Consider the following 24,875-nt stretch of genomic DNA (forward strand, 5'->3'; position numbering starts at 1 on the left):
AAAACCTAATATACAGTACTATGACAATGCAACATATTTCATCTGGGGTAAAACTATAATAAAACGTACCAGTAAAATTAATATAAAATCATGTCTATTTAAATATATTAATGGACAACAATACACAGAATAAATAATAAGGATATTCAGGCATTCATTGGACATACAAATCCATTTTAATATTCAAAACTTTATCTTCTATTATTAACCAATATATTTGTGCTTTTCAGCTTCAGCCAAAAAGCTTTTAAACAAATAGCAAAAGAGCTATAAACATTAACTAACTTCCAATTTTTCATTAATATGTTCATTATTAAAGCTTCATCAATCTTATAGTGAGAAAAAAAATTGTTTGAAAATTAATTTTTATTTTATATCTTTAAAAAGTACAGTTTTCATGATGTGGCTAAAATTTTTATCTATAATTAAATAGTACCATTAACATATTTATTTCTGCCTTAATCTAAAATGTTTAACTTGGCAAAAGATAATTTGCATAAAACAAACAATAATTTGCATAAAACAAAGGAAATTTCAGTCTTCCATTCAATCTCAATAAATTACACCCTTTGCAGTTGCAAAATCTAGTTTGAAATGTGCATCCCCAAAAAATGAATTATATTTGATAGGCATGACTAGTATTTTATGAAAACATGCTGACACTGTGTTATGATTTTGTTTGTCTAGAATGTACTTGAAAATGGCATCTCCTAGAATGCCTTCATAATATTGACCAACAATGAAGTCAGCATCCCAGTTTATTAAACTACTGGTTCTGGTTTTGCCCCCCTTTCCTACTTTAAAGTCTCATCATTGTTCCATGTGGCCGTGATCTAGTTATTAGCAAATCTATAAATATAAGAAATAGTGTTCTGTCAATTGCTGAAATTAGCTCCTTTAGCACACATGGGTGGATTCCAACTGGAACAGGTGTTTTATTTATTTTAATGTTGTCTTGGCGCACTGCTCATCCTCCTGTGTTAGATATGTAATATTTAATGGTATGCATTGGAAATTGCCGCACAGACTATTTCCTCACATTATCAAGTAAGACATTTGGAGTTTAGTCACTTTCTGGAAAATCAAACTTACATGCATAACAATGCTTTCACATTAAAATACACCTATATATTTTACAATTTACTTTTTAACCAATATATTAGTGCTTCTGAACATCTATTAACATGTATTAAACAAATGCATTATAAACACTGCACATTTAATTCCAGTTGCTTTTTTTTAAATTTATATAAAAGTTTCATCAGTCTTCAGTGATCACGGTTGAATTCTCTGTTCTTTATCAATATATTTTTTTCTGATAGTACAGCTTATATTATTTGCTGGTATTTTTAATTAAAATCTCTAGTAAAATGCACGTAAGTACTTTATGTTAATTTACATAAAGTGTAGCTTTATTAGACAAAATGTAATGCTGCAATGATAATGTGCATAGGCTGTGGAAGGGTGTGACTTTCTGTTCAATTCCAATCTGTTTATAATAGTGTTGCTACCTTAACACATCTTTAAATATATATAATAAAATGCCTCTTTTACAAAAACACCAGTTAATCCTAAGAAAATATCTCCAGCCCTATAAAATGTATATACATGGTCTGTAAGTTTTTCATTATTACCTAAGGAGTACTGGACTGTGTACTTGTAATACACATCAGTAAAACCTAATATACAGTACTATGACAATGCAACATATTTCATCTGGGGTAAAACTATAATAAAACGTACCAGTAAAATTAATATAAAATCATGTCTATTTAAATATATTAATGGACAACAATACACAGAATAAATAATAAGGATATTCAGGCATTCATTGGACATACAAATCCATTTTAATATTCAAAACTTTATCTTCTATTATTAACCAATATATTTGTGCTTTTCAGCTTCAGCCAAAAAGCTTTTAAACAAATAGCAAAAGAGCTATAAACATTAACTAACTTCCAATTTTTCATTAATATGTTCATTATTAAAGCTTCATCAATCTTATAGTGAGAAAAAAAATTGTTTGAAAATTAATTTTTATTTTATATCTTTAAAAAGTACAGTTTTCATGATGTGGCTAAAATTTTTATCTATAATTAAATAGTACCATTAACATATTTATTTCTGCCTTAATCTAAAATGTTTAACTTGGCAAAAGATAATTTGCATAAAACAAACAATAATTTGCATAAAACAAAGGAAATTTCAGTCTTCCATTCAATCTCAATAAATTACACCCTTTGCAGTTGCAAAATCTAGTTTGAAATGTGCATCCCTATAAAATGGATTATATTTGATAGGCATGACCAGTATTTCATGAAAACATGCTGACACTGTGTTATGATTTTGTTTGTCTAGAATGTACTTGAAAATGGCATCTCCTAGAATGCCTTCATAATATTGACCAACAATGAAGTCAGCATCCCAGTTTATTAAACTACTGGTTCTGGTTTTGCCCCCCTTTCCTACTTTAAAGTCGCATCATTGTTCCATGTGGCCGTGATCTAGTTATTAGCAAATCTATAAATATAAGAAATAGTGTTCTGTCAATTGCTGAAATTAGCTCCTTTAGCACACATGGGTGGATTCCAACTGGAACAGGTGTTTTATTTATTTTAATGTTGTCTTGGCGCACTGCTCATCTACCTGTGTTAGATATGTAATATTTAATGGTATGCATTGGAAATTGCAGCACAGACTATTTCCTCACATTATCAAGTAAGACATTTGGAGTTTAGTCACTTTCTGGAAAATCAAACTTACATGCATAACAATGCTTTCACATTAAAATACACCTATATATTTTACAATTTACTTTTTAACCAATATATTAGTGCTTCTGAACATCTATTAACATGTATTAAACAAATGCATTATAAACACTGCACATTTAATTCCAGTTGCTTTTTTTTTAAATATATATAAGTTTCATCAGTCTTCAGTGATCACGGTGAGCAAGGTTGAATTCTCTGTTCTTTATCAATATATTTTTTTCTGATAGTACAGCTTATATTATTTGCTGGTATTTTTAATTAAAATCTCTAGTAAAATGCACGTAAGTACTTTATGTTAATTTACATAAAGTGTAGCTTTATTAGACAAAATGTAATGCTGCAATGATAATGTGCATAGGCTGTGGAAGGGTGTGACTTTCTGTTCAATTCCAATCTGTTTATAATAGTGTTGCTACCTTAACACATCTTTAAATATATATAATAAAATGCCTCTTTTACAAAAACACCAGTTAATCCTAAGAAAATATCTCCAGCCCTATAAAATGTATATACATGGTCTGTAAGTTTTTCATTATTACCTAAGGAGTACTGGACTGTGTACTTGTAATACACATCAGTAAAACCTAATATACAGTACTATGACAATGCAACATATTTCATCTGGGGTAAAACTATAATAAAACGTACCAGTAAAATTAATATAAAATCATGTCTATTTAAATATATTAATGGACAACAATACACAGAATAAATAATAAGGATATTCAGGCATTCATTGGACATACAAATCCATTTTAATATTCAAAACTTTATTTTCTATTATTAACCAATATATTTGTGCTTTTCAGCTTCAGCCAAAAAGCTTTTAAACAAATAGCAAAAGAGCTATAAACATTAACTAACCTTCGATTTTTCATGCATATGTTCATTATTAAAGCTTCATCAATCTTATAGTGAGAAAAAAAATTGTTTGAAAATTAATTGTTATTTTATATCTTTAAAAAGTACAGTTTTCATGATGTGGCTAAAATTTTTATCTATAATTAAATAATACCATTAACATATTTATTTCTGCCTTAATCTAAAATGTTTAACTTGGCAAAAGATAATTTGCATAAAACAAACAATAATTTGCATAAAACAAAGGAAATTTCAGTCTTCCATTCAATCTCAATAAATTACACCCTTTGCAGTTGCAAAATCTAGTTTGAAATGTGCATCCCCATAAAATGGATTATATTTGATAGGCATGACCAGTATTTCATGAAAACATGCTGACACTGTGTTATGATTTTGTTTGTCTAGAATGTACTTGAAAATGGCATCTCCTAGAATGCCTTCATAATATTGACCAACAATGAAGTCAGCATCCCAGTTTATTAAACTACTGGTTCTGGTTTTGCCCCCCTTTCCTACTTTAAAGTCGCATCATTGTTCCATGTGGCCGTGATCTAGTTATTAGCAAATCTATAAATATAAGAAATAGTGTTCTGTCAATTGCTGAAATTAGCTCCTTTAGCACACATGGGTGGATTCCAACTGGAACAGGTGTTTTATTTATTTTAATGTTGTCTTGGCGCACTGCTCATCTACCTGTGTTAGATATGTAATATTTAATGGTATGCATTGGAAATTGCAGCACAGACTATTTCCTCACATTATCAAGTAAGACATTTGGAGTTTAGTCACTTTCTGGAAAATCAAACTTACATGCATAACAATGCTTTCACATTAAAATACACCTATATATTTTACAATTTACTTTTTAACCAATATATTAGTGCTTCTGAACATCTATTAACATGTATTAAACAAATGCATTATAAACACTGCACATTTAATTCCAGTTGCTTTTTTTTTAAATATATATAAGTTTCATCAGTCTTCAGTGATCACGGTGAGCAAGGTTGAATTCTCTGTTCTTTATCAATATATTTTTTTCTGATAGTACAGCTTATATTATTTGCTGGTATTTTTAATTAAAATCTCTAGTAAAATGCACGTAAGTACTTTATGTTAATTTACATAAAGTGTAGCTTTATTAGACAAAATGTAATGCTGCAATGATAATGTGCATAGGCTGTGGAAGGGTGTGACTTTCTGTTCAATTCCAATCTGTTTATAATAGTGTTGCTACCTTAACACATCTTTAAATATATATAATAAAATGCCTCTTTTACAAAAACACCAGTTAATCCTAAGAAAATATCTCCAGCCCTATAAAATGTATATACATGGTCTGTAAGTTTTTCATTATTACCTAAGGAGTACTGGACTGTGTACTTGTAATACACATCAGTAAAACCTAATATACAGTACTATGACAATGCAACATATTTCATCTGGGGTAAAACTATAATAAAACGTACCAGTAAAATTAATATAAAATCATGTCTATTTAAATATATTAATGGACAACAATACACAGAATAAATAATAAGGATATTCAGGCATTCATTGGACATACAAATCCATTTTAATATTCAAAACTTTATCTTCTATTATTAACCAATATATTTGTGCTTTTCAGCTTCAGCCAAAAAGCTTTTAAACAAATAGCAAAAGAGCTATAAACATTAACTAACTTCCAATTTTTCATTAATATGTTCATTATTAAAGCTTCATCAATCTTATAGTGAGAAAAAAAATTGTTTGAAAATTAATTTTTATTTTATATCTTTAAAAAGTACAGTTTTCATGATGTGGCTAAAATTTTTATCTATAATTAAATAGTACCATTAACATATTTATTTCTGCCTTAATCTAAAATGTTTAACTTGGCAAAAGATAATTTGCATAAAACAAACAATAATTTGCATAAAACAAAGGAAATTTCAGTCTTCCATTCAATCTCAATAAATTACACCCTTTGCAGTTGCAAAATCTAGTTTGAAATGTGCATCCCCAAAAAATGAATTATATTTGATAGGCATGACTAGTATTTTATGAAAACATGCTGACACTGTGTTATGATTTTGTTTGTCTAGAATGTACTTGAAAATGGCATCTCCTAGAATGCCTTCATAATATTGACCAACAATGAAGTCAGCATCCCAGTTTATTAAACTACTGGTTCTGGTTTTGCCCCCCTTTCCTACTTTAAAGTCTCATCATTGTTCCATGTGGCCGTGATCTAGTTATTAGCAAATCTATAAATATAAGAAATAGTGTTCTGTCAATTGCTGAAATTAGCTCCTTTAGCACACATGGGTGGATTCCAACTGGAACAGGTGTTTTATTTATTTTAATGTTGTCTTGGCGCACTGCTCATCCTCCTGTGTTAGATATGTAATATTTAATGGTATGCATTGGAAATTGCCGCACAGACTATTTCCTCACATTATCAAGTAAGACATTTGGAGTTTAGTCACTTTCTGGAAAATCAAACTTACATGCATAACAATGCTTTCACATTAAAATACACCTATATATTTTACAATTTACTTTTTAACCAATATATTAGTGCTTCTGAACATCTATTAACATGTATTAAACAAATGCATTATAAACACTGCACATTTAATTCCAGTTGCTTTTTTTTAAATTTATATAAAAGTTTCATCAGTCTTCAGTGATCACGGTTGAATTCTCTGTTCTTTATCAATATATTTTTTTCTGATAGTACAGCTTATATTATTTGCTGGTATTTTTAATTAAAATCTCTAGTAAAATGCACGTAAGTACTTTATGTTAATTTACATAAAGTGTAGCTTTATTAGACAAAATGTAATGCTGCAATGATAATGTGCATAAGCTGTGGAAGGGTGTGACTTTCTGTTCAATTCCAATCTGTTTATAATAGTGTTGCTACCTTAACACATCTTTAAATATATATAATAAAATGCCTCTTATACAAAAACACCAGTTAATCCTAAGAAAATATCTCCAGCCCTATAAAATGTATATACATGGTCTGTAAGTTTTTCATTATTACCTAAGGAGTACTGGACTGTGTACTTGTAATACACATCAGTAAAACCTAACATACAGTACTATGACAATGCAACATATTTCATCTGGGGTAAAACTATAATAAAACGTACCAGTAAAATTAATATAAAATCATGTCTATTTAAATATATTAATGGACAACAATACACAGAATAAATAATAAGGATATTCAGGCATTCATTGGACATACAAATCCATTTTAATATTCAAAACTTTATCTTCTATTATTAACCAATATATTTGTGCTTTTCAGCTTCAGCCAAAAAGCTTTTAAACAAATAGCAAAAGAGCTATAAACATTAACTAACTTCCAATTTTTCATTAATATGTTCATTATTAAAGCTTCATCAATCTTATAGTGAGAAAAAAAATTGTTTGAAAATTAATTTTTATTTTATATCTTTAAAAAGTACAGTTTTCATGATGTGGCTAAAATTTTTATCTATAATTAAATAGTACCATTAACATATTTATTTCTGCCTTAATCTAAAATGTTTAACTTGGCAAAAGATAATTTGCATAAAACAAACAATAATTTGCATAAAACAAAGGAAATTTCAGTCTTCCATTCAATCTCAATAAATTACACCCTTTGCAGTTGCAAAATCTAGTTTGAAATGTGCATCCCCAAAAAATGAATTATATTTGATAGGCATGACCAGTATTTCATAAAAACATGCTGACACTGTGTTATGATTTTGTTTGTCTAGAATGTACTCGAAAATGGCATCTCCTAGAATGCCTTCATAATATTGACCAACAATGAAGTCAGCATCCCAGTTTATTAAACTACTGGTTCTGGTTTTGCTCCCCTTTCCTACTTTAAAGTCGCATCATTGTTCCATGTGGCCGTGATCTAGTTATTAGTAAATCTATAATTATAAGAAATAGTGTTCTGTCAATTGCTGAAATTAGCTCCTTTAGCACACATGGGTTGATTCCAACTGGAACAGGTGTTTTATTTCTTTTAATGTTGTCTTGGCGGCACTGCTCATCCTCCTGTATTAGATATGTAATATTTAATGTTATGCATTGGAAATTGCCGCACAGACTATTTCCTCACATTATCAAGTAATACATTTGGAGTTTAGTCACTTTCTGGAAAATCAAACTTACGTGCATAACAATGCATTCACATTCAAATACACCTATATATTTTAGAATTTACTTTTTAACCAATATATTAGTACTTCTAAACATCTATTAACATGTATTAAACAAATGCATTATAAACACTGCACATTTAATTCCAGTTGCTTTTTTTTTTATTTATATAAAAGTTTCATCAGTCTTCAGTGATCACGGTGAGCAAGGTTGAATTCTCTGTTCTTTATCAATATATTTTTTTCTGATAGTACAGCTTATATTATTTGATGGTATTTTTAATTAAAATCTCTAGTAAAATGCACGTAAGTACTTTATGTTAATTTACATAAAGTGTAGCGTTATTAGACAAAATGTAATGCTGCAATGATAATGTGCATAGGCTGTGGAAGGGTGTGACTTTCTGTTCAATTCCAATCTGTTTATAATAGTGTTGCTACCTAAACACATCTTTAAATATATATAATAAAATGCCTCTTTTACAAAAACACCAGTTAATCCTAAGAAAATATCTCCAGCCCTATAAAATGTATATACATGGTCTGTAAGTTTTTCATTATTACCTAAGGAGTACTGGACTGTGTACTTGTAAAACCTAATATACAGTACTATGACAATGCAACATATTTCATCTTGGGTAAAACTATAATAAAATGTACCAGTAAAATTAATATAAAATCATGTCTATTTAAATATATTAATGAACAACAATACACAGAATAAATAACAAGGATATTCAGGCATTCATTAGACATAGAAATCCATTTTAATATTCAAAACTTTATTTTCTATTATTAACCAATATATTTGTGCTTTTCAGCTTCAGCCAAAACGCTTTTAAACAAATAGCAAAAGAGCTATAAACATTAACTAACCTTCGATTTTTCATTTATATGTTCATTATTAAAGCTTCATCAATCTTATAGTGAGAAAATAAATTGTTTGAAAATTAATTGTTATTTTATATCTTTAAAAAGTAGTTTTCATGATGTGGCTAAATTTTTTATCTATAATTAAATAGTACCATTAACATATTTATTTCTGCCTTAATCTAAAATGTTTAACTTGGCAAAAGATAATTTGCATAAAACAAACAATAATTTGCATAAAACAAAGGAAATTTCAGACTTCCATTCAATCTCAATAAATTACACCCTTTGCAGTTGCAAAATCTAGTTTGAAATGTGCATCCCCAAAAAATGAATTATATTTGATAGGCATGACCAGTATTTCATGAAAACATGCTGACACTGTGTTATGATTTTGTTTGTCTAGAATGTACTTGAAAATGGCATCTCCTAGAATGCCTTCATAATATTGACCAACAATGAAGTCAGCATCCCAGTTTATTAAACTACTGGTTCTGGTTTTGCCCCCCTTTCCTACTTTAAAGTCGCATCATTGTTCCATGTGGCTGTGATCTAGTTATTAGCAAATCTATAAATATAAGAAATAGTGTTCTGTCAATTGCTGAAATTAGCTCCTTTAGCACACATGGGTGGATTCCAACTGGAACAGGTGTTTTATTTATTTTAATGTTGTCTTGGCGGCACTGCTCATCCTCCTGTGTTAGATATGTAATATTTAATGGTATGCATTGGAAATTGCCGCACAGACTATTTCCTCACATTATCAAGTAAGACATTTGGAGTTTAGTCACTTTCTGGAAAATCAAATTTACATGCATAACAATGCTTTCACATTAAAATACACCTATATATTTTACAATTTACTTTTTAACCAATATATTAGTGCTTCTAAACATCTACTAAACATGTATTAAACAAATGCATTATAAACACTGCACATTTAATTCCAGTTGCTTTTTTTTTAATTTATATAAAAGTTTCATCATTCTTCAGTGATCACGGTGAGCAAGGTTGAATTCTCTGTTCTTTATCAATATATTTTTTTCTGATAGTACAGCTTATATTATTTGCTGGTATTTTTAATTAAAATCTCTAGTAAAATGCACGTAAGTACTTTATGTTAATTTACATAAAGTGTAGCTTTATTAGACAAAATGTAATGCTGCAATGATAATGTGCATAGGCTGTGGAAGGGTGTGACTTTCTGTTCAATTCCAATCTGTTTATAATAGTGTTGCTACCTAAACACATCTTTAAATATATATAATAAAATGCCTCTTTTACAAAAACACCAGTTAATCCTAAGAAAATATCTCCAGCCCTATAAAATGTATATACATGGTATGTAAGTTTTTCATTATTACCTAAGGAGTACTGGACTGTGTACTTGTAATACACATCAGTAAAACCTAATATACAGTACTATGACAATGCAACATATTTCATCTGGGGTAAAACTATAATAAAATGTACCAGTAAAATTAATATAAAATCATGTCTATTTAAATATATTAATGAACAACAATACACAGAATAAATAATAAGGATATTCAGGCATTCATTGGACATAGAAATCCATTTTAATATTCAAAACTTTATTTTCTATTATTAACCAATATATTTGTGCTTTTCAGCTTCAGCCAAAAAGCTTTTAAACAAATAGCAAAAGAGCTATAAACATTAACTACACTTCGATTTTTCATTTATATGTTCATTATTAAAGCTTCATCAATCTTATAGTGAGAAAAAAAAATTGTTTGAAAATTAATTGTTATTTTATATCTTTAAAAAGTAGTTTTCATGATGTGGCTAAATTTTTTATCTATAATTAAATAGTACCATTAACATATTTATTTCTGCCTTAATCTAAAATGTTTAACTTGGCAAAAGATAATTTGCATAAAACAAACAATAATTTGCATAAAACAAAGGAAATTTCAGTCTTCCATTCAATCTCAATAAATTACACCCTTTGCAGTTGCAAAATCTAGTTTGAAATGTGCATCCCCAAAAAATGAATTATATTTGATAGGCATGACCAGTATTTCATGAAAACATGCTGACACTGTGTTATGATTTTGTTTGTCTAGAATGTACTTGAAAATGGCATCTCCTAGAATGCCTTCATAATATTGACCAACAATGAAGTCAGCATCCCAGTTTATTAAACTACTGGTTCTGGTTTTGCCCCCCTTTCCTACTTTAAAGTCGCATCATTGTTCTATGTGGCCGTGATCTAGTTATTAGCAAATCTATAAATATAAGAAATAGTGTTCTGTCAATTGCTGAAATTAGCTCCTTTAGCACACATGGGTGGATTCCAACTGGAACAGGTGTTTTATTTATTTTAATGTTGTCTTGGCGGCACTGCTTATCCTCCTGTGTTAGATATGTAATATTTAATGGTATGCACTGGAAATTGCCGCACAGACTATTTCCTCACATTATCAAGTAAGACATTTAGAGTTTAGTCACTTTCTGGAAAATCAAACTTACATGCATAACAATGCTTTCACATTAAAATACACCTATATATTTTACAATTTACTTTTTAACCAATATATTAGTGCTTCTGAACATCTATTAACATGTATTAAACAAATGCATTATAAACACTGCACATTTAATTCCAGTTGCTTTTTTTTTAATTTATATAAAAGTTTCATCATTCTTCAGTGATCACGGTGAGCAAGGTTGAATTCTCTGTTCTTTATCAATATATTTTTTTCTGATAGTACAGCTTATATTATTTGCTGGTATTTTTAATTAAAATCTCTAGTAAAATGCACGTAAGTACTTTATGTTAATTTACATAAAGTGTAGCTTTATTAGACAAAATGTAATGCTGCAATGATAATGTGCCTTGGCTGTGGAAGGGTGTGACTTTCTGTTCAATTCCAATCTGTTTATAATAGTGTTGCTACCTAAACACATCTTTAAATATATATAATAAAATGCCTCTTTTACAAAAACACCAGTTAATCCTAAGAAAATATCTCCAGCCCTATAAAATGTATATACATGGTCTGTAAGTTTTTCATTATTACCTAAGGAGTACTGGACTGTGTACTTGTAATACACATCAGTAAAACCTAATATACAGTACTATGACAATGCAACATATGTCATCTGGGGTAAAACTATAATAAAATGTACCAGTAAAATTAATATAAAATCATGTCTATTTAAATATATTAATGAACAACAATACACAGAATAAATAATAAGGATATTCAGGCATTCATTGGACATACAAAACCATTTTGATTGTCCAAACTCTTATCTCTATTATTAACCAATATATTTGTGCTTTTCAGCTTCAGCCAAAAAGCTTTTAAACAAATAGCAAAAGAGCTATAAATATTAGATAACCTTCGATTTTCATTTATATGTTCATTATTAAAGCTTCATCAATCTTATAGTAAGAAAAAAATTAGTTTGTTTGAAAATTAATTGTTATTTTATATCTTTAAAAAGTACAGTTTTCATGATGTGGTTAAAATTGTTATCTATAATTAAATAGTACCATTAACATATACATTTTTTTACTTCATCTAAAAAGTTTAACTTGGCAAAAGATAATTTGCATAAAACCAAAAATAAATAGCATGAAACAAAGGATATTTCAGTCTTCCATTCAATTTCAATAAATTACACCCACTGCAGTCGCACAATCTAGTTTGAAATGTGCATCCCCAAAAAAATGAATTGTATTTGATAGGCATGACCAGTCTTTCATGAAAACATGCTGAAACTTTCTTATGATTTTTTTTGTCTAGAAAGTATTTGAAAATGGCATCTCCTAGAATGCCTTCATAAAATTGACCAACAAATGAAGTCAGTATCCCAGTTTATTAATTTACTGGTTCTGATTTTGCTTCCTTTTATAGTTTAAAGCCACATCATCGTTCTATCAATTGTGTGGCTGTGATCTAGTTATGAGGGAAATTATAGTTTTAAGAAACAGTGTTCTATCAATTACTGAAATTAGCTCCTTTAGCACACATGGGTGGATGCCAACTGGGATAGGTGCTTTATTTCTTTTATGTTTATATAATTGAAGATAATCACACTAATAGAATCTACTATATATTAATGTCTGGTATATGTCACTCATGCCTATATTTGTATTCATTGTATTTACGTATTAAGAGGTGTGCTCTCCCAGTATAATGGCAATCTGTATTCGAAACAAAAAAGAAAAGAAGATTTTGGTGTTGAAGGCACAGTCTTATATACCAGTCCAGAGATTCATTCCTAATCTTGTATTGTCAATGTAAACATATATTTAAATTAAATTTCATTGCAATTTTTAAAACACAAATAGATTGGGTATGGTATTGCTAAACCGGTAGAGCAAAATATAGGATAGAATTAGGTAATTAGTTAGAAATTGTGCAAAAGAATAAAAGAGTAAACAAGGGAAAAAAGAAACATAGCCCCCTACTGATAGTCTGTTCTCATATAACGGAGCCTTGTAATTATTAACATCAGCATAAACTTGCTATCACTGCAATGTCTAATAATATTGTAGCTTGTCAAAAGCTTCCATTGCTAACTATACTACAGACTTCTATTGCTATGTATAGTAGGGCAATAACCATTTGCCCTCATTGGTCAAGAATCTCTTTTATTGGAAATACATTAATACATTATATATAATGCCTAAATAACATGGATAGCTTTGAAACTGATCCAAAATTGCATCATGTACAAACGAGTAAACACTATGCTATGTAAGCAATGATTGAAAGCATGATAATAAGGATAGCCGTTGGCTTCATTATATGTTCAAACAACTTAAATGATTTTTTGAGAAATCTATTAAATAAGCAATGACGTGTACATATATATTTGTAAGGGGAGATTATATATTGCTCTTTTAACAGCGTGCCCCCACAATAAATTGTATGCTTGCAATTGCCCCAGCATGGATGGGTAGCCGCTAATACTACTGAGTGTTTTTATTCGTTCCTGAAATTAATTAAACATATTTGAGTGAGAGAGAAGAGGACCAGCGTGGGGCTCAGCCGCATGTCCTCCAACGTATGTTTCACAAAAGCTTTGTGTGGTGCCCCAAAATCTGAGTACCCTGGATTGTATCTATATGTTTTTAATTTGTTAATTTAATTTGTTAATTGTTAAAAGTGTTTATAAAGATTTTAAAAATATATATATATTTTCTTTAGGGAGAAGTGACAGTTGGGAGTGGTTGGTGGTTGCCGGGAGTAACAGGAAGGAGGAGTGTGTGGCGTAGCAACAAGTCCACTAACTTTGGTAATAACTGTGAACTCCCAGAAGGCAGTGGGGAGAGGAAAGTTCTAGACTTCTGCGGGAGAGAGATCCCTGTGTCTGCAAGACTGAGAGAGAAAAATAGGGACAGAATGAAAATCGGACAAAGTGATCTATAAGCAGATTAGAAGTGAAGTAAGTGTAAGAAGAGAAGAAGATAAGAAGTGAGCCAAAGAGAGGTGTGAGTAAAAAGGAAAGTACTGAAAACAAATAAGCAGTATAGAGATCTGTGACATCACACTAAACAGACTGAGCTATGTACTGAGAACAGTGTGAGAGGAGAGAAAATAGAGAGGTCTGTGAATACACACAAAAGAGACTGCAATACAAAAGATCATCAGCTTATTTGGCGTGAAAAAGTAATTTACGGGCCCCAACCACGTGCAGCACTTCTACTAAATTCCTGTGCACAGTTCAACCCAGGACTGAGTGTAAAATATAGTAACGTTACCAGGGATAATATTGGTGCACCAAATGTTTTAGATGATGTTAATGTTATGTGATTTGTTGATTTGATTTATTGTTATTATATGTTAAATGCTATTGTGCTCTATGTTGATCAAATGAGTGTTTTGTCATTACCATTGAGTTGAAGGGGTCAGTGGCGCGGTGGCTTACCAAAATTATCTTTACCGCATTATTAATAAACCCAAGTTATTTGATCAATCCTTGTCCCTTTCATTGAAGTATTTATCTCCTGACCACCGGATGTCCGACCAAAAAAGAACCTGACTCGTGTCTGGAGGACAAGGTAAGGGAAGGAAGTCCCATTATACTCGGCCACCACATATGTCTTAGGAACAATAATAAGTATCCGCAGACAACAGTGAAGTATGGTGGAGGTTCCTTGCAAGTCTGGGGCTGCATTTCAGCAAACGGATTTGGGATTTGGTCAGGATTAATGGTGTCCTAAATGCTGAGAAATACAAGCAGGTACTTTTCCATCATGCAATGCCATCAGGGAGGCGTCTGATTGGCTCCAAATTTATTCTGGAACAGGACAAGGATCCCAAACATACAGCCAATGTCATTATGAACTATCTTCATTGTAAAGAAGAACAAGGACTCCTGGAAGTGATGATATGGCCCCCACAGAGCTCTGATCTCAACATCATCCAGTCTGTCTAGGATTACATGAAGAGACAGAAGGATTTGAGCAAGCCTACATCCACAGATCTGTGGTTAGTTCTCCAAGATGTTTGGAACTGTTAGGAACCCCTCCAGCCGGCACAACACAACCCGGAGTCTACTCTGCCAGTCAGGTGTTCACTGGAGCCCCTGATGGTGGGGACAGGCTGGGCTGCAGACTGACAGAGGGTCAAGAAGTGTGTACCGGCTGGGGAGAACCCAGACAAGCGGAGTGAAGTCCAAGCAGATGTCAAGGGCCGGCAGCAGGTAGCAATTCCAATTAACAAGCCGAGGTCAAGGGTCACGAGCAGACAGGAAGATCGGTAAACAGGCCAGAGCTCATGGTCACGAGATAGACAAGCAAAGTCCAAATCCAGGCAAAGGGTCATACACGGGTAATCAGCAGAAAGTTCAACAGGCAGGAACAAGGCACAGAGCAGGTCAGCATACTGGATACAGAAGCTATAACCGGCAATGAGGCAGCAGACCTCATTGCCTTAAATACAGACAGAGACCAATCAGGGCTTGCCCCTGGGAGATACACAGCTGCAGACTAATTGCCAGCCATATCGACAGGCCAATCAGGGTTATCCCTGAGGACTACAGATGCAGGCTAATGCCTGTAATTAAACCTAGGTGGTATCTCATTTTTGGCATCACGAATGCGCGTGCGCGCCCGGCTTCCTATACTGCCGGGGCGCCGCGCTGCAGAGGCGTCCGACCGTTGGGGCGGAAGTGACGTCCCGGTCATCATGGTGACGGTCGGGACGCCTGGAGGCATAGGAAGCGAGCCGCGGCGGCTGTGAGTACCGCCGCGGCTCGTGACAGGAACAACCTCCCTGCCGAGATCCTTCATAAACTGTATGCAAGTGTACCTAGAAGAATTGATGTTGTTATGAAGACAAAGAGTGGTCACACCAAATATTGATTTGTTTTAGATTTCTCTTCTGTTCATTCACTTTGCATTTTGTTAATTGATAAAAATAAACACTTCTATTATATAATATGTATATATATATATATATATATATATATTATACTACACTACCAGAGGGTTCACCACACTGCGAGCTACACACTTCTATAGCTTACCAGGGTATTTCCTCTGTCCTTTTGATCTCAATCCTAGCAGCTCAGCCACACTGTTCACTTCCTCTGCCCACATGGTAGGGACTAAGGTCAATGTCCTCCTGCTTTTACAGGTCCACAAAGAAAGCATAGTCCGCAAAGGCCCAATCCCCAATGTTCTGAGTAGAGAAAACCCCCCACCCTCATCTCCCTGTGTGTACATTTTTTAAAACTTCCTTCTTTCCCATGGTGGTGTGTCTTCAGATGTGCACTTCCTTAGCCCACACCCCCACCTGAATTGGGTTTCTATTTTCCAGGAGTTGCCATGGCCCTTCCACAGTCCTCAGCTCATTTGCAGATATCCTGCTGTGTGTGGTTTCAGCACATCTTCTAAAGCAGGATGCGACACAGCAGGACGCCTGCTGCCAATGTATAGATGCAGCTTCCACAAGGTAAATTACACAACAGTACAAACACAAAAGGCATGTTTACATAAGAGAGTGTGTGCAACCCCATCTGTCAACATGTAAGAATTGCACAATGGACATACAATACATATATGGATAATACACAATTCAAGCAATGCAGATATAGTTTGGATGAGAAGGGCCGTCCATCAGGCTAAACCTAATGTCCTAATAACTATCCTGAAGACATTTATGATTGTGTTCTCTCAATTTTAGAATAACTATTTTTCAACCGACTGTTCCCGGTTAAGAAAGTGAGGAGAGTAGACATCTACGGTCTAAGCTGGAGCACAACGGTTCTCACACTAAGGGCTAGATTTACTAAGCTGCGGGTTTGAAAGAGTGGGGATGTTGCCTATAGCAACCAATCAGATTCTAGCTTTCATTTTTTTAGTACGTTCTACAAAATGACAGCTAGAATCTGATTGGTTGCTATAGGCAACATCCCCACTCAAACCCGTAGCTTAGTAAATCTAGCCCTAAATGGGTTTTTTTAGGTGCTGAAACCCACTAGTGCATTTTTTTAAATGCAAAACTAAAATTGGCAACTGGTACCTTTTTAAAGCAAAAACAGAAATACAGATATAACCTGTAACATTACAGCAACACTGGGACAATGTAATGGACAAAGGTTCAAATATGGCAACGAGAAATAATAAACATAATGACAATTGAGTTAGAAATGCAATTCTTGTGAACTTCTAGGTAGAAATGTATTGCAAGTGGTACCTCTGCAGTATTCAACTGAAACTGCTCCCTTAAAATATAAACTTCTGAATTAAACTAACATTAGATAACATAAATATAACCCTAGGTTTGAAATAGACTCAAACTTAAATAGCATATAAGAAACAATACTCTAAGAAATCATTCATATATCCGTACAGCCACACGTCATGAATGCCAATCACACTCTATAAAACACAATAAACGCGTTGGGTGTACTCTCTTTCAGGGTTGAACATATTAAAGTCCAATAAGAAATAACAATACTTGAATGATAGGATTTTTTGGGTGAACCAGCACTCCGGTGAAATGGAACAGTCTCTGTCTGTAGTGGTACAGTTCAATTTAATGCTGACAGTCCTGCAAGCATTATTTCACTTCCTCCTTGGAATATAGACTGCTCTATCCACACTTAATAGCAAGGGAAATTGTAATACTGGCTCACAATAACTAACAGACCTCTTGACACGCATATAATCCTTATACAACTGTCCAGTCATATGATTATGGAATAGTTACATGATGTAAGGATGGGAATGTAGGGAAGCCACAGACTGAGAGTTATATAGTGGAAGGAGCAGGGTTCCCCAGCAGCACAGAGTGTATCAGGAGATGAGTGATGTGTTAGTGAGGACAGGGCTGCATGTGACGGGCAGTGACATGATGTGAGGAGTCGAATGGAGGCAGCAGGAAGCCACAGTCTAGGAGTTATATAGTGGAAGGAGCAGGGTCCACAGCAGCACAGAGTACATCAGCAGATGAGTGATGTGTTAGTGAGGACAGGGCTGCATGTGACAGGGGCAGTGACGTGATGTGAGGAGGGGAATGGAGGCAGCAGGAAGCCACAGACTGAGAGTTATATAGTGGAAGGAGCAGGGTCACCAGCAGCACAGAGTATATCAGGAGATGAGTGATGTGTTAGTGAGGACAGGGCTGTATGTGACAGGGGCAGTGACATGATGTGAGGAGGGGAATGGAGGCAGCAGGAAGCCACAGACTGAGAGTTATATCATACTTGCCAACTTTTGCTCGTTGGCTTCAGGGAGATCCCTGGGGTGGTGGGGGCGTGCGGAGGCGAGGTTTGACGAATCGCATAATTTTGGCCCCAACCCCTAAACAATTGTCACAAATCTGGCCAATTACAATAGGGGGTGGGGTTAAAATGATGCGATATTTGAGTCATTAAGCCCTGCCCCTGTCACTTATCTATTGCGGGGGCGAAAACCAGGAGGTTGCTCTGCTCTCCCGGGAGGTCTCCCAGAAACGTGGGAGTCTCCCGGACATTCCGGGAAAGTAACTATGCATTAAAGAAAAGCAGCTAATGAATCTCTAGAGACTGAAGTGTCTTTTACATTTCTGTCTCCATTACTAAAGTCATGTTGTCTTACCTGTCAGTCTTTGATTACATCTCCCTGAAAGTGGCCACCTCCATAGGCATCAATACATGGACATAGGACACAATTTCTGAACTGTGTCATCACGCCACAGATGGTGAAGCCAACCACATCTTGCACTGGCTCAGCATCAGGGAGAATGCCAGACTCTTCAGGGAGTGAGGGAGATCACCCCTATTTCAGGGAGTCTCCCTGACATTCAGGGAGAGTTGGCAAGTATGAGTTATATAGTGGAAGGAGCAGGGTCCCCCAGCAGCACAGAGTATATCAGGAGATGAGTGATGTGTTAGTGAGGACAGGGCTGTATGTGACAGGGGCAGTGACATGATGTGAGGAGGGGAATGGAGGCAGCAGGAACCCACAGACTGAGAGTTATATAGTGGAAGGAGCAGGGTCCCCAGCAGCACAGAGTATATCAGGAGATGAGTGATGTGTTAGTGAGGACTGGGCTGCATGTGACAGGGGCAGTGACATGATGTGAGGAGGGGAATGGAGGCAGCAGGAAGCCACAGACTGAGAGTTATATAGTGGAAGGAGCAGGGTCCACAGGAACACTGAGTAGTGATGTTAAGATCATGTTACACTGATGCACATAGACTGTTGGGTTGAATGCACCTTTATATAAAACGGTCCTTCCTTCACCTAATCTGCTTTTCTCCATATTCATTGTTGTCAAAAACTTATATTATTAACAGTGACATTTTGTTGCTGAACAGGTGTATGCTGGACAGGTGCACACTTCATAAACTGGAATTGCTATAGTTAGGTGTCTACTACACTAATATTTTAAATGGATATAAAAACTTATAAAGGTTACAAAATTAAAGTAGTGATAATTGCATTCAGTATGTAGAATATGAGGAATTATTCTGTGCAGTTAATATTGGAAAATTGGTACATTTCTAGTGAAAACAGTTATATCCTGTGACTATCCCTGAAAATTAGGAACATTCACCACCAATGCGTGTACATGTTAGACCTAATAACACTGTGCATTATTAAATACTAATCAAAAGTACTGTAAAAGCAATGTAAACCATTAAATTGATATAAAACATTTTAATAAATGCATATTTTATAATATTTATTGCAATGTTACGAAGATTTTCCATATTAAATAGCGCCTAAATTCATGATACTGCGCATGCGTATCTGACGTCATCAGTCCGGCGACCGTGTCCTTGCCATCCTCAACATGGCGGCCACCAGGCGGATACTCCAGGCCCCTGCCGCCTGGATCCACCACGCCCGCCGGCCCTTATCCTCAGCAGCCTCCCCGAGCTCAGCGGCCATCCGCCGCACCTTCCTGCGCTACTTCGAGGAGCTCAATGGACACAAACACGTCCCGTCCTCCTCTGTCCGGCCCCGGGCAGACCCCAGTCTGCTGTTCGTCAACGCCGGAATGAACCAGGTGAGGTCACATGACAGCGGTCACAGCGCTCCAATTGCTGCAGGCAGGGGGCGGGTTTTTAGGTTGTCATGGTAAATGATGCTGGGGGGCGGGGTTATCACGGAGAGTGACAGTCTATATATAGATTGAAAATGTATTATATCCCCATTGTATATAACATATATAGGGAGAGGAGTTATTATATCATAGGAATCACTATATTGAGAGAGAGAGTAGCTATTAAATCTCTACTCTATATATGGGGAGAGAGTGGAGTTATTATATACTCCTGTACATAATGTGTGTGTACATAATATATATATATATATCTCAAGAAAAGAAAGCAGGGTGCCTCATAGTGTAATATTTCGGGGACCCAATTCCCAATAAAGGTGGTATTATATATGCGTACCGGATATATTATTTATTAGGTATATTCAAGTTGTGGTCCTCACAAACTGCACCCGGATATCTTCCAAGACTCCACACTGTAAAATTTGACATATAAAAAATATATGTAAACCAACAATAGTGTAATATTGTGTCGAGAGTTCCCAGCACCAAAACACCCCGTGGATGTGTTTTCTGCGCACTGGAGAGAAGACAGATGTTGCTTATCTGTAATGCTTCTTGAATTTCACAAGACATCTTGGTATTCCTTATGAAATGGGTTTCCCACAGCATACTGACAGGGTGTGCCTGAAGTCATATATATATATATATATATATATATATATATATATATATATATATATATATATATATATACTGATCAGCCACAACATTCAAACTGTCTGCATAATATTGTGTAAGTCCCCTCGTGCCGCCAAAACAGCTCTGATCTATCAAGACTAGAGATGAGCGGGCTCGGATCTCGCTAATCCGAGCCTACCCGAACAGTGCGGATCTGACGGTATCCGAGCACTGTTCGGGAACTTCCGGGCGCCAAATGAAGCCAAACCGAGGCTAGGACATCCAAGTCTCGCGTCGGATCTCGCGAGACTCGGATCTCATAAATGCCCCGCTCGTGGCCGCCATCTTCAGTCTCCCTGTGGTTAGTGAAGAGGGAGGTTGATGTGCTCTGTCCTGCTGATAACTTTACTAAAGTGGTGCTTTGTCCTGCTAAGTGCAGTAGTACTTTTTCCAGTGCTCTGTCCTGCTGATTCCAGTGGTGCTTTGGCCAGTGTCTGTGCTGCTGAGTCCAGTGGTGCTTTTGTCCTGTATTTGTTTCTGATAAGTCCATAGCAATTTGTTAATCAGCCAAAAATCTTTTAAAAAAAAAAAAAAAACCTCTAAAAAATATATAAAAAAAAAGATTAAAAAAATATAAAAAAATAATTGAAAAAGTATAAAAAATATTATAGAGCAATATATTCTTGCAGTCCAAAAAAAGAGGACCTGCCATTTCTATTACTACGTTCATTATTTCTGTAGTTCCAAAAAATTGGAACTGCCAGTTCTAATACTACGTTAATTGTTTCTGTAGTTCCCAAAAAGAGGAACTGCTAGTTCTATTACTACGTTCATTATTTCTGTAGTTCCAAAAAATAGGAACTGCCAGTTCTATTACTACGTTCATTGTTTCTGTAGTTCCCAAAAAATAGGAACTGCCAGTTCTATTACTATGTTCATTCTTTCTGTAGTTCCAAAAAATAGGAACTGCCAGTTCTATTACTACGGTCATTGTTTGTGTAGTTCCAAAAAATAGGAACTGGCAGTTCTATTACTACGTTCATTATTTCTGTAGTTCCAAAAAATAGGAACTGCCAGTTCTATTACTACGGTCATTGTTTCTGTAGTCCCAAAGTGTGTGTGGTTTAGGGGTACGCTCTCTTGTGCTGCATATAATGGAGTACAAAAATTTGGAGGATAAAGTAGGGAAAGATCAAGACCCACTTCCTCCTAATTCTGAAGCTGCTGCCACTAGTGAAGACATTGACATAGACGCTGAAATGCCATCAACGTCGGCTGCCAAGGGCGATGCCCAATCTCATAGTATAGGGTATGTAAAATCCAAAAACCCAAAGTTCCCAAAAATTAGCAAAAAAAGAAAATTAAAATCATCTGAGGAGAAACGTAAACTTGCCAATATGCCATTTACGACACGGAGTGGCAAGGAATGGCTTAGGCCCTGGCCCGTGTTCATGACTAGTGGTTCAGCTTCACCCATGGATCTAAGCACTTCTTCTCCCGCCCTCCCCTCTAACAATTTAAGAGACTTAAGCTGTCATCAACAACTAGTCCAAGTCCAGCGAGTCCAAGGGTTTTTGTGCTTGCGAAGCCTGACCTTCCCATCACTGTATGGGAAGAGGTGGCTCCTTCAACCATTTTCAGCACGCCCTCTGCATATGCTGGAAGGATCACCCACAGTCCAGTTACAGATTTGGCTAATGAAGGTGTGAATGTAGTACACCGGGAGGAGGATATTGATGTAGCTGGCGCTGAGGAGGAACTTGACGAGGAGGATGCTGATGTGGTTATCATAAATGAGCCACCAGGGGGGGAAACAGTTGTTGTCCATGGGATGAAAAAGCCCATCGTCATGCCTGGTCAGAAGACCAAAAAATCCACCTCTTCTGTCTGGAGTTATTTTTATCCGAATCCGGACAACAAATGTATGGCCATATGTAGCTTATGTAAAGCTCAAATAAGCTGGGGTAAGGATCTTGGCCACCTAGGGACATCCTCACTTATACGTCACCTGAAGAACCTTCATAATTCAGTGTTTAGTTCAGGACCTGTGGCTAGGACCGTCAGCAGTCCAGGGACACCTAAATCCCTTGGTCCTGTTGGATACACACCACCAACACCCTCCTCGTCAACTTCCTCCACAATCTCCATCAGATTTAGTCTTGCAGGCCATGTCACCAGCCAGACTGAGTCCTCTTCAATACGGGATTCATCCGAGGAATCCTGCAGCGGTACGCCTACTACTGCCACTGCTGCTGTTGCTGCTGGTAGTTGGTCATCTTCCCAGAGGGGAAGTCGTAAGACCGCTACGTCTTTCACCAAACAGTTGACCGTCCAACAGTCGTTTGCCCTGAGCACAAAGTACGACAGTAGTCACCCTATAGCAAAGCGGATAACTGCGGCGGTAACTGCTATGTTGGTGTTAGACGTGCGTCCAGTGTCCGCCATCTGTGCAGTGGAATTTAGACTAGTTGAAGAAGGTTGTCTTTGTTTCTGTAGTTCCAAAAAAGAGGAACTGCCATTTCTATTACTATGTTCTTTGTTTTTATAGTTCCAAAAAAGAGGAACTGCCATTTCTATTACTACGTTCTTTGTTTCTGTAGTTCCAAAAAAGAGGAACTGCCATTTCTATTACTACGTTAATTGTTTGTGCAGTCCCAAAAAAGAGGAACTGCGGCCTTAACAGCTATGTTGGTGTTAGACGTCCATCCAGTGTCCGCCATCTGTGCACTGGAATTTAGACCAGTTGGAGGAGGTAGGAGCAGACATCGGTGCAGTGGAATTTAGACCAGTTAGAGGAGGTATTGTGGCCCCAGTACCAAATTGGGTACCAGGGCCACTCCACTACGCAGTCCAGATAGCTGCGTATCAGATCAGATATTAAACTACATTCAGTGTTGGGGCCAAATCCAAAAATAATTAAAATGCACTGTCATGATCGAAAACAAGAGGTATTGACGCGCTAGAACTCCACCCTCTATATGCTGCAGAGGATGGAGGGGCAGCCATATGTGCAGTGGAATTGAGACCAGTTGGAGGAGGTATTGTGGCCCCGGTACCAAATTGGGTACCGGGGCCACTCCACTACACAGTCCAGAAAGCTACCTCGGTGCAACGTTTTGGACTAAAAACAATATTGTGAGGTGTGAGGTGTTCAGAATAGACTGGAAATTAGTGGAAATTATTGTTATTGAATGTTATTGAGGTTAATAATAGCGTAGGAGTGTAAAAAAAACAAAAAACTGGATTTTAGTGCTTTTTATGCTTTTTTAAAAATAAATCAGAACCCAAAACCCTAAATCAGAACCAAAACCTTTCGTCAGGTGTTTTGGCAAAACAAATCGGAACCCAAAACCTCAAGCTAATCAAAACCCAAAACACTAAAAGTGGCCGGTGCACACCCCTAGTCAAGACATGATGGACTCCATGTCTTCAGAAGATGTCCTGTGGTATCTGGCACCAAGATGTTAGCAGCAGATCCTGTAAGTCCTGTAAGTTGTGCGGTGCGGCCTCCATGGGTCTGACTTGTTTTTCCAGCACATCCCACAGATGTTTGATTGGATTTAGATCTGGGGAATTTGGAGGCCAAGTCAACACCTTGAACTCTCTGTCTTGTTCCTCAACCCATTCCTGAACAATATTTGCAGTGTGGCACGGTACATTATCCTGCTGAAAGAGGCCACTGCCATCTGGGAATATCGTTACCATGAAGGGGTGTCCTGCAACAATGTTTAGGTAGGTGGTACGTGTCATAGTAACATCTGCATGAATGCCAGGACCCAAGATTTCCCAGCAGAACATTACCCAGAGCATCACACTGCCTTCGCCGGCTGCCTCCTTCCCATAGTGCATCCTGGTGCCATCTCCTCCCAAGGTACACAATGTATACGCACCTGACCGTCAGGGCCGGATTAACCATAGGGCTAACTAGGCTACAGCCCAGGGGCCTATGGCATCCAGGGGGCCCTTGAAAGTGCTCAGCAGCATTATTGATCCGTCGGGGGCGGGGGCGCCCCCGGCCCGATCAGTGCTGCTGAGCACTTTCAGTGCGGTCCTTT

The 24,875-nt window shown here is 35.8% G+C and overlaps 1 protein-coding gene and 7 pseudogenes across 3 annotated transcripts in view; 1 reads left to right on the forward strand and 7 right to left on the reverse strand.

The window, feature by feature from the left end:
* Positions 1-217: 217 nt before the first annotated feature.
* Positions 218-279, reverse strand: LOC142147637 (U7 small nuclear RNA; annotated as a pseudogene).
* Positions 280-1,891: 1,612 nt separating this feature from the next.
* Positions 1,892-1,953, reverse strand: LOC142147638 (U7 small nuclear RNA; annotated as a pseudogene).
* Positions 1,954-3,573: 1,620 nt separating this feature from the next.
* On the reverse strand, positions 3,574-3,635 carry LOC142147639 (U7 small nuclear RNA; annotated as a pseudogene).
* A 1,620-nt stretch (positions 3,636-5,255) lies between these two features.
* LOC142147641 (U7 small nuclear RNA) lies at positions 5,256-5,317 on the reverse strand (annotated as a pseudogene).
* Positions 5,318-6,929: 1,612 nt separating this feature from the next.
* Positions 6,930-6,991, reverse strand: LOC142147642 (U7 small nuclear RNA; annotated as a pseudogene).
* A 3,292-nt stretch (positions 6,992-10,283) lies between these two features.
* On the reverse strand, positions 10,284-10,345 carry LOC142147643 (U7 small nuclear RNA; annotated as a pseudogene).
* Positions 10,346-11,966: 1,621 nt separating this feature from the next.
* On the reverse strand, positions 11,967-12,028 carry LOC142147648 (U7 small nuclear RNA; annotated as a pseudogene).
* Positions 12,029-19,880: 7,852 nt separating this feature from the next.
* Positions 19,881-24,875, forward strand: part of AARS2 (alanyl-tRNA synthetase 2, mitochondrial) — a 48,209-nt gene continuing 43,214 nt past the window's right edge. For all 3 annotated transcript variants that reach the window (XM_075204462.1, XM_075204461.1, XM_075204463.1), the window contains exon 1: positions 19,881-20,148. In XM_075204462.1, coding sequence (XP_075060563.1) covers positions 19,933-20,148 — 216 coding nt within the window. In that variant the 5' untranslated portion in view covers positions 19,881-19,932. The remainder of the gene's footprint in view (positions 20,149-24,875) is intronic.

This window comes from Mixophyes fleayi, chromosome 3, assembly GCF_038048845.1.
Source record: "Mixophyes fleayi isolate aMixFle1 chromosome 3, aMixFle1.hap1, whole genome shotgun sequence".
Classification (NCBI taxonomy): Eukaryota; Metazoa; Chordata; class Amphibia; order Anura; family Limnodynastidae; genus Mixophyes; species Mixophyes fleayi.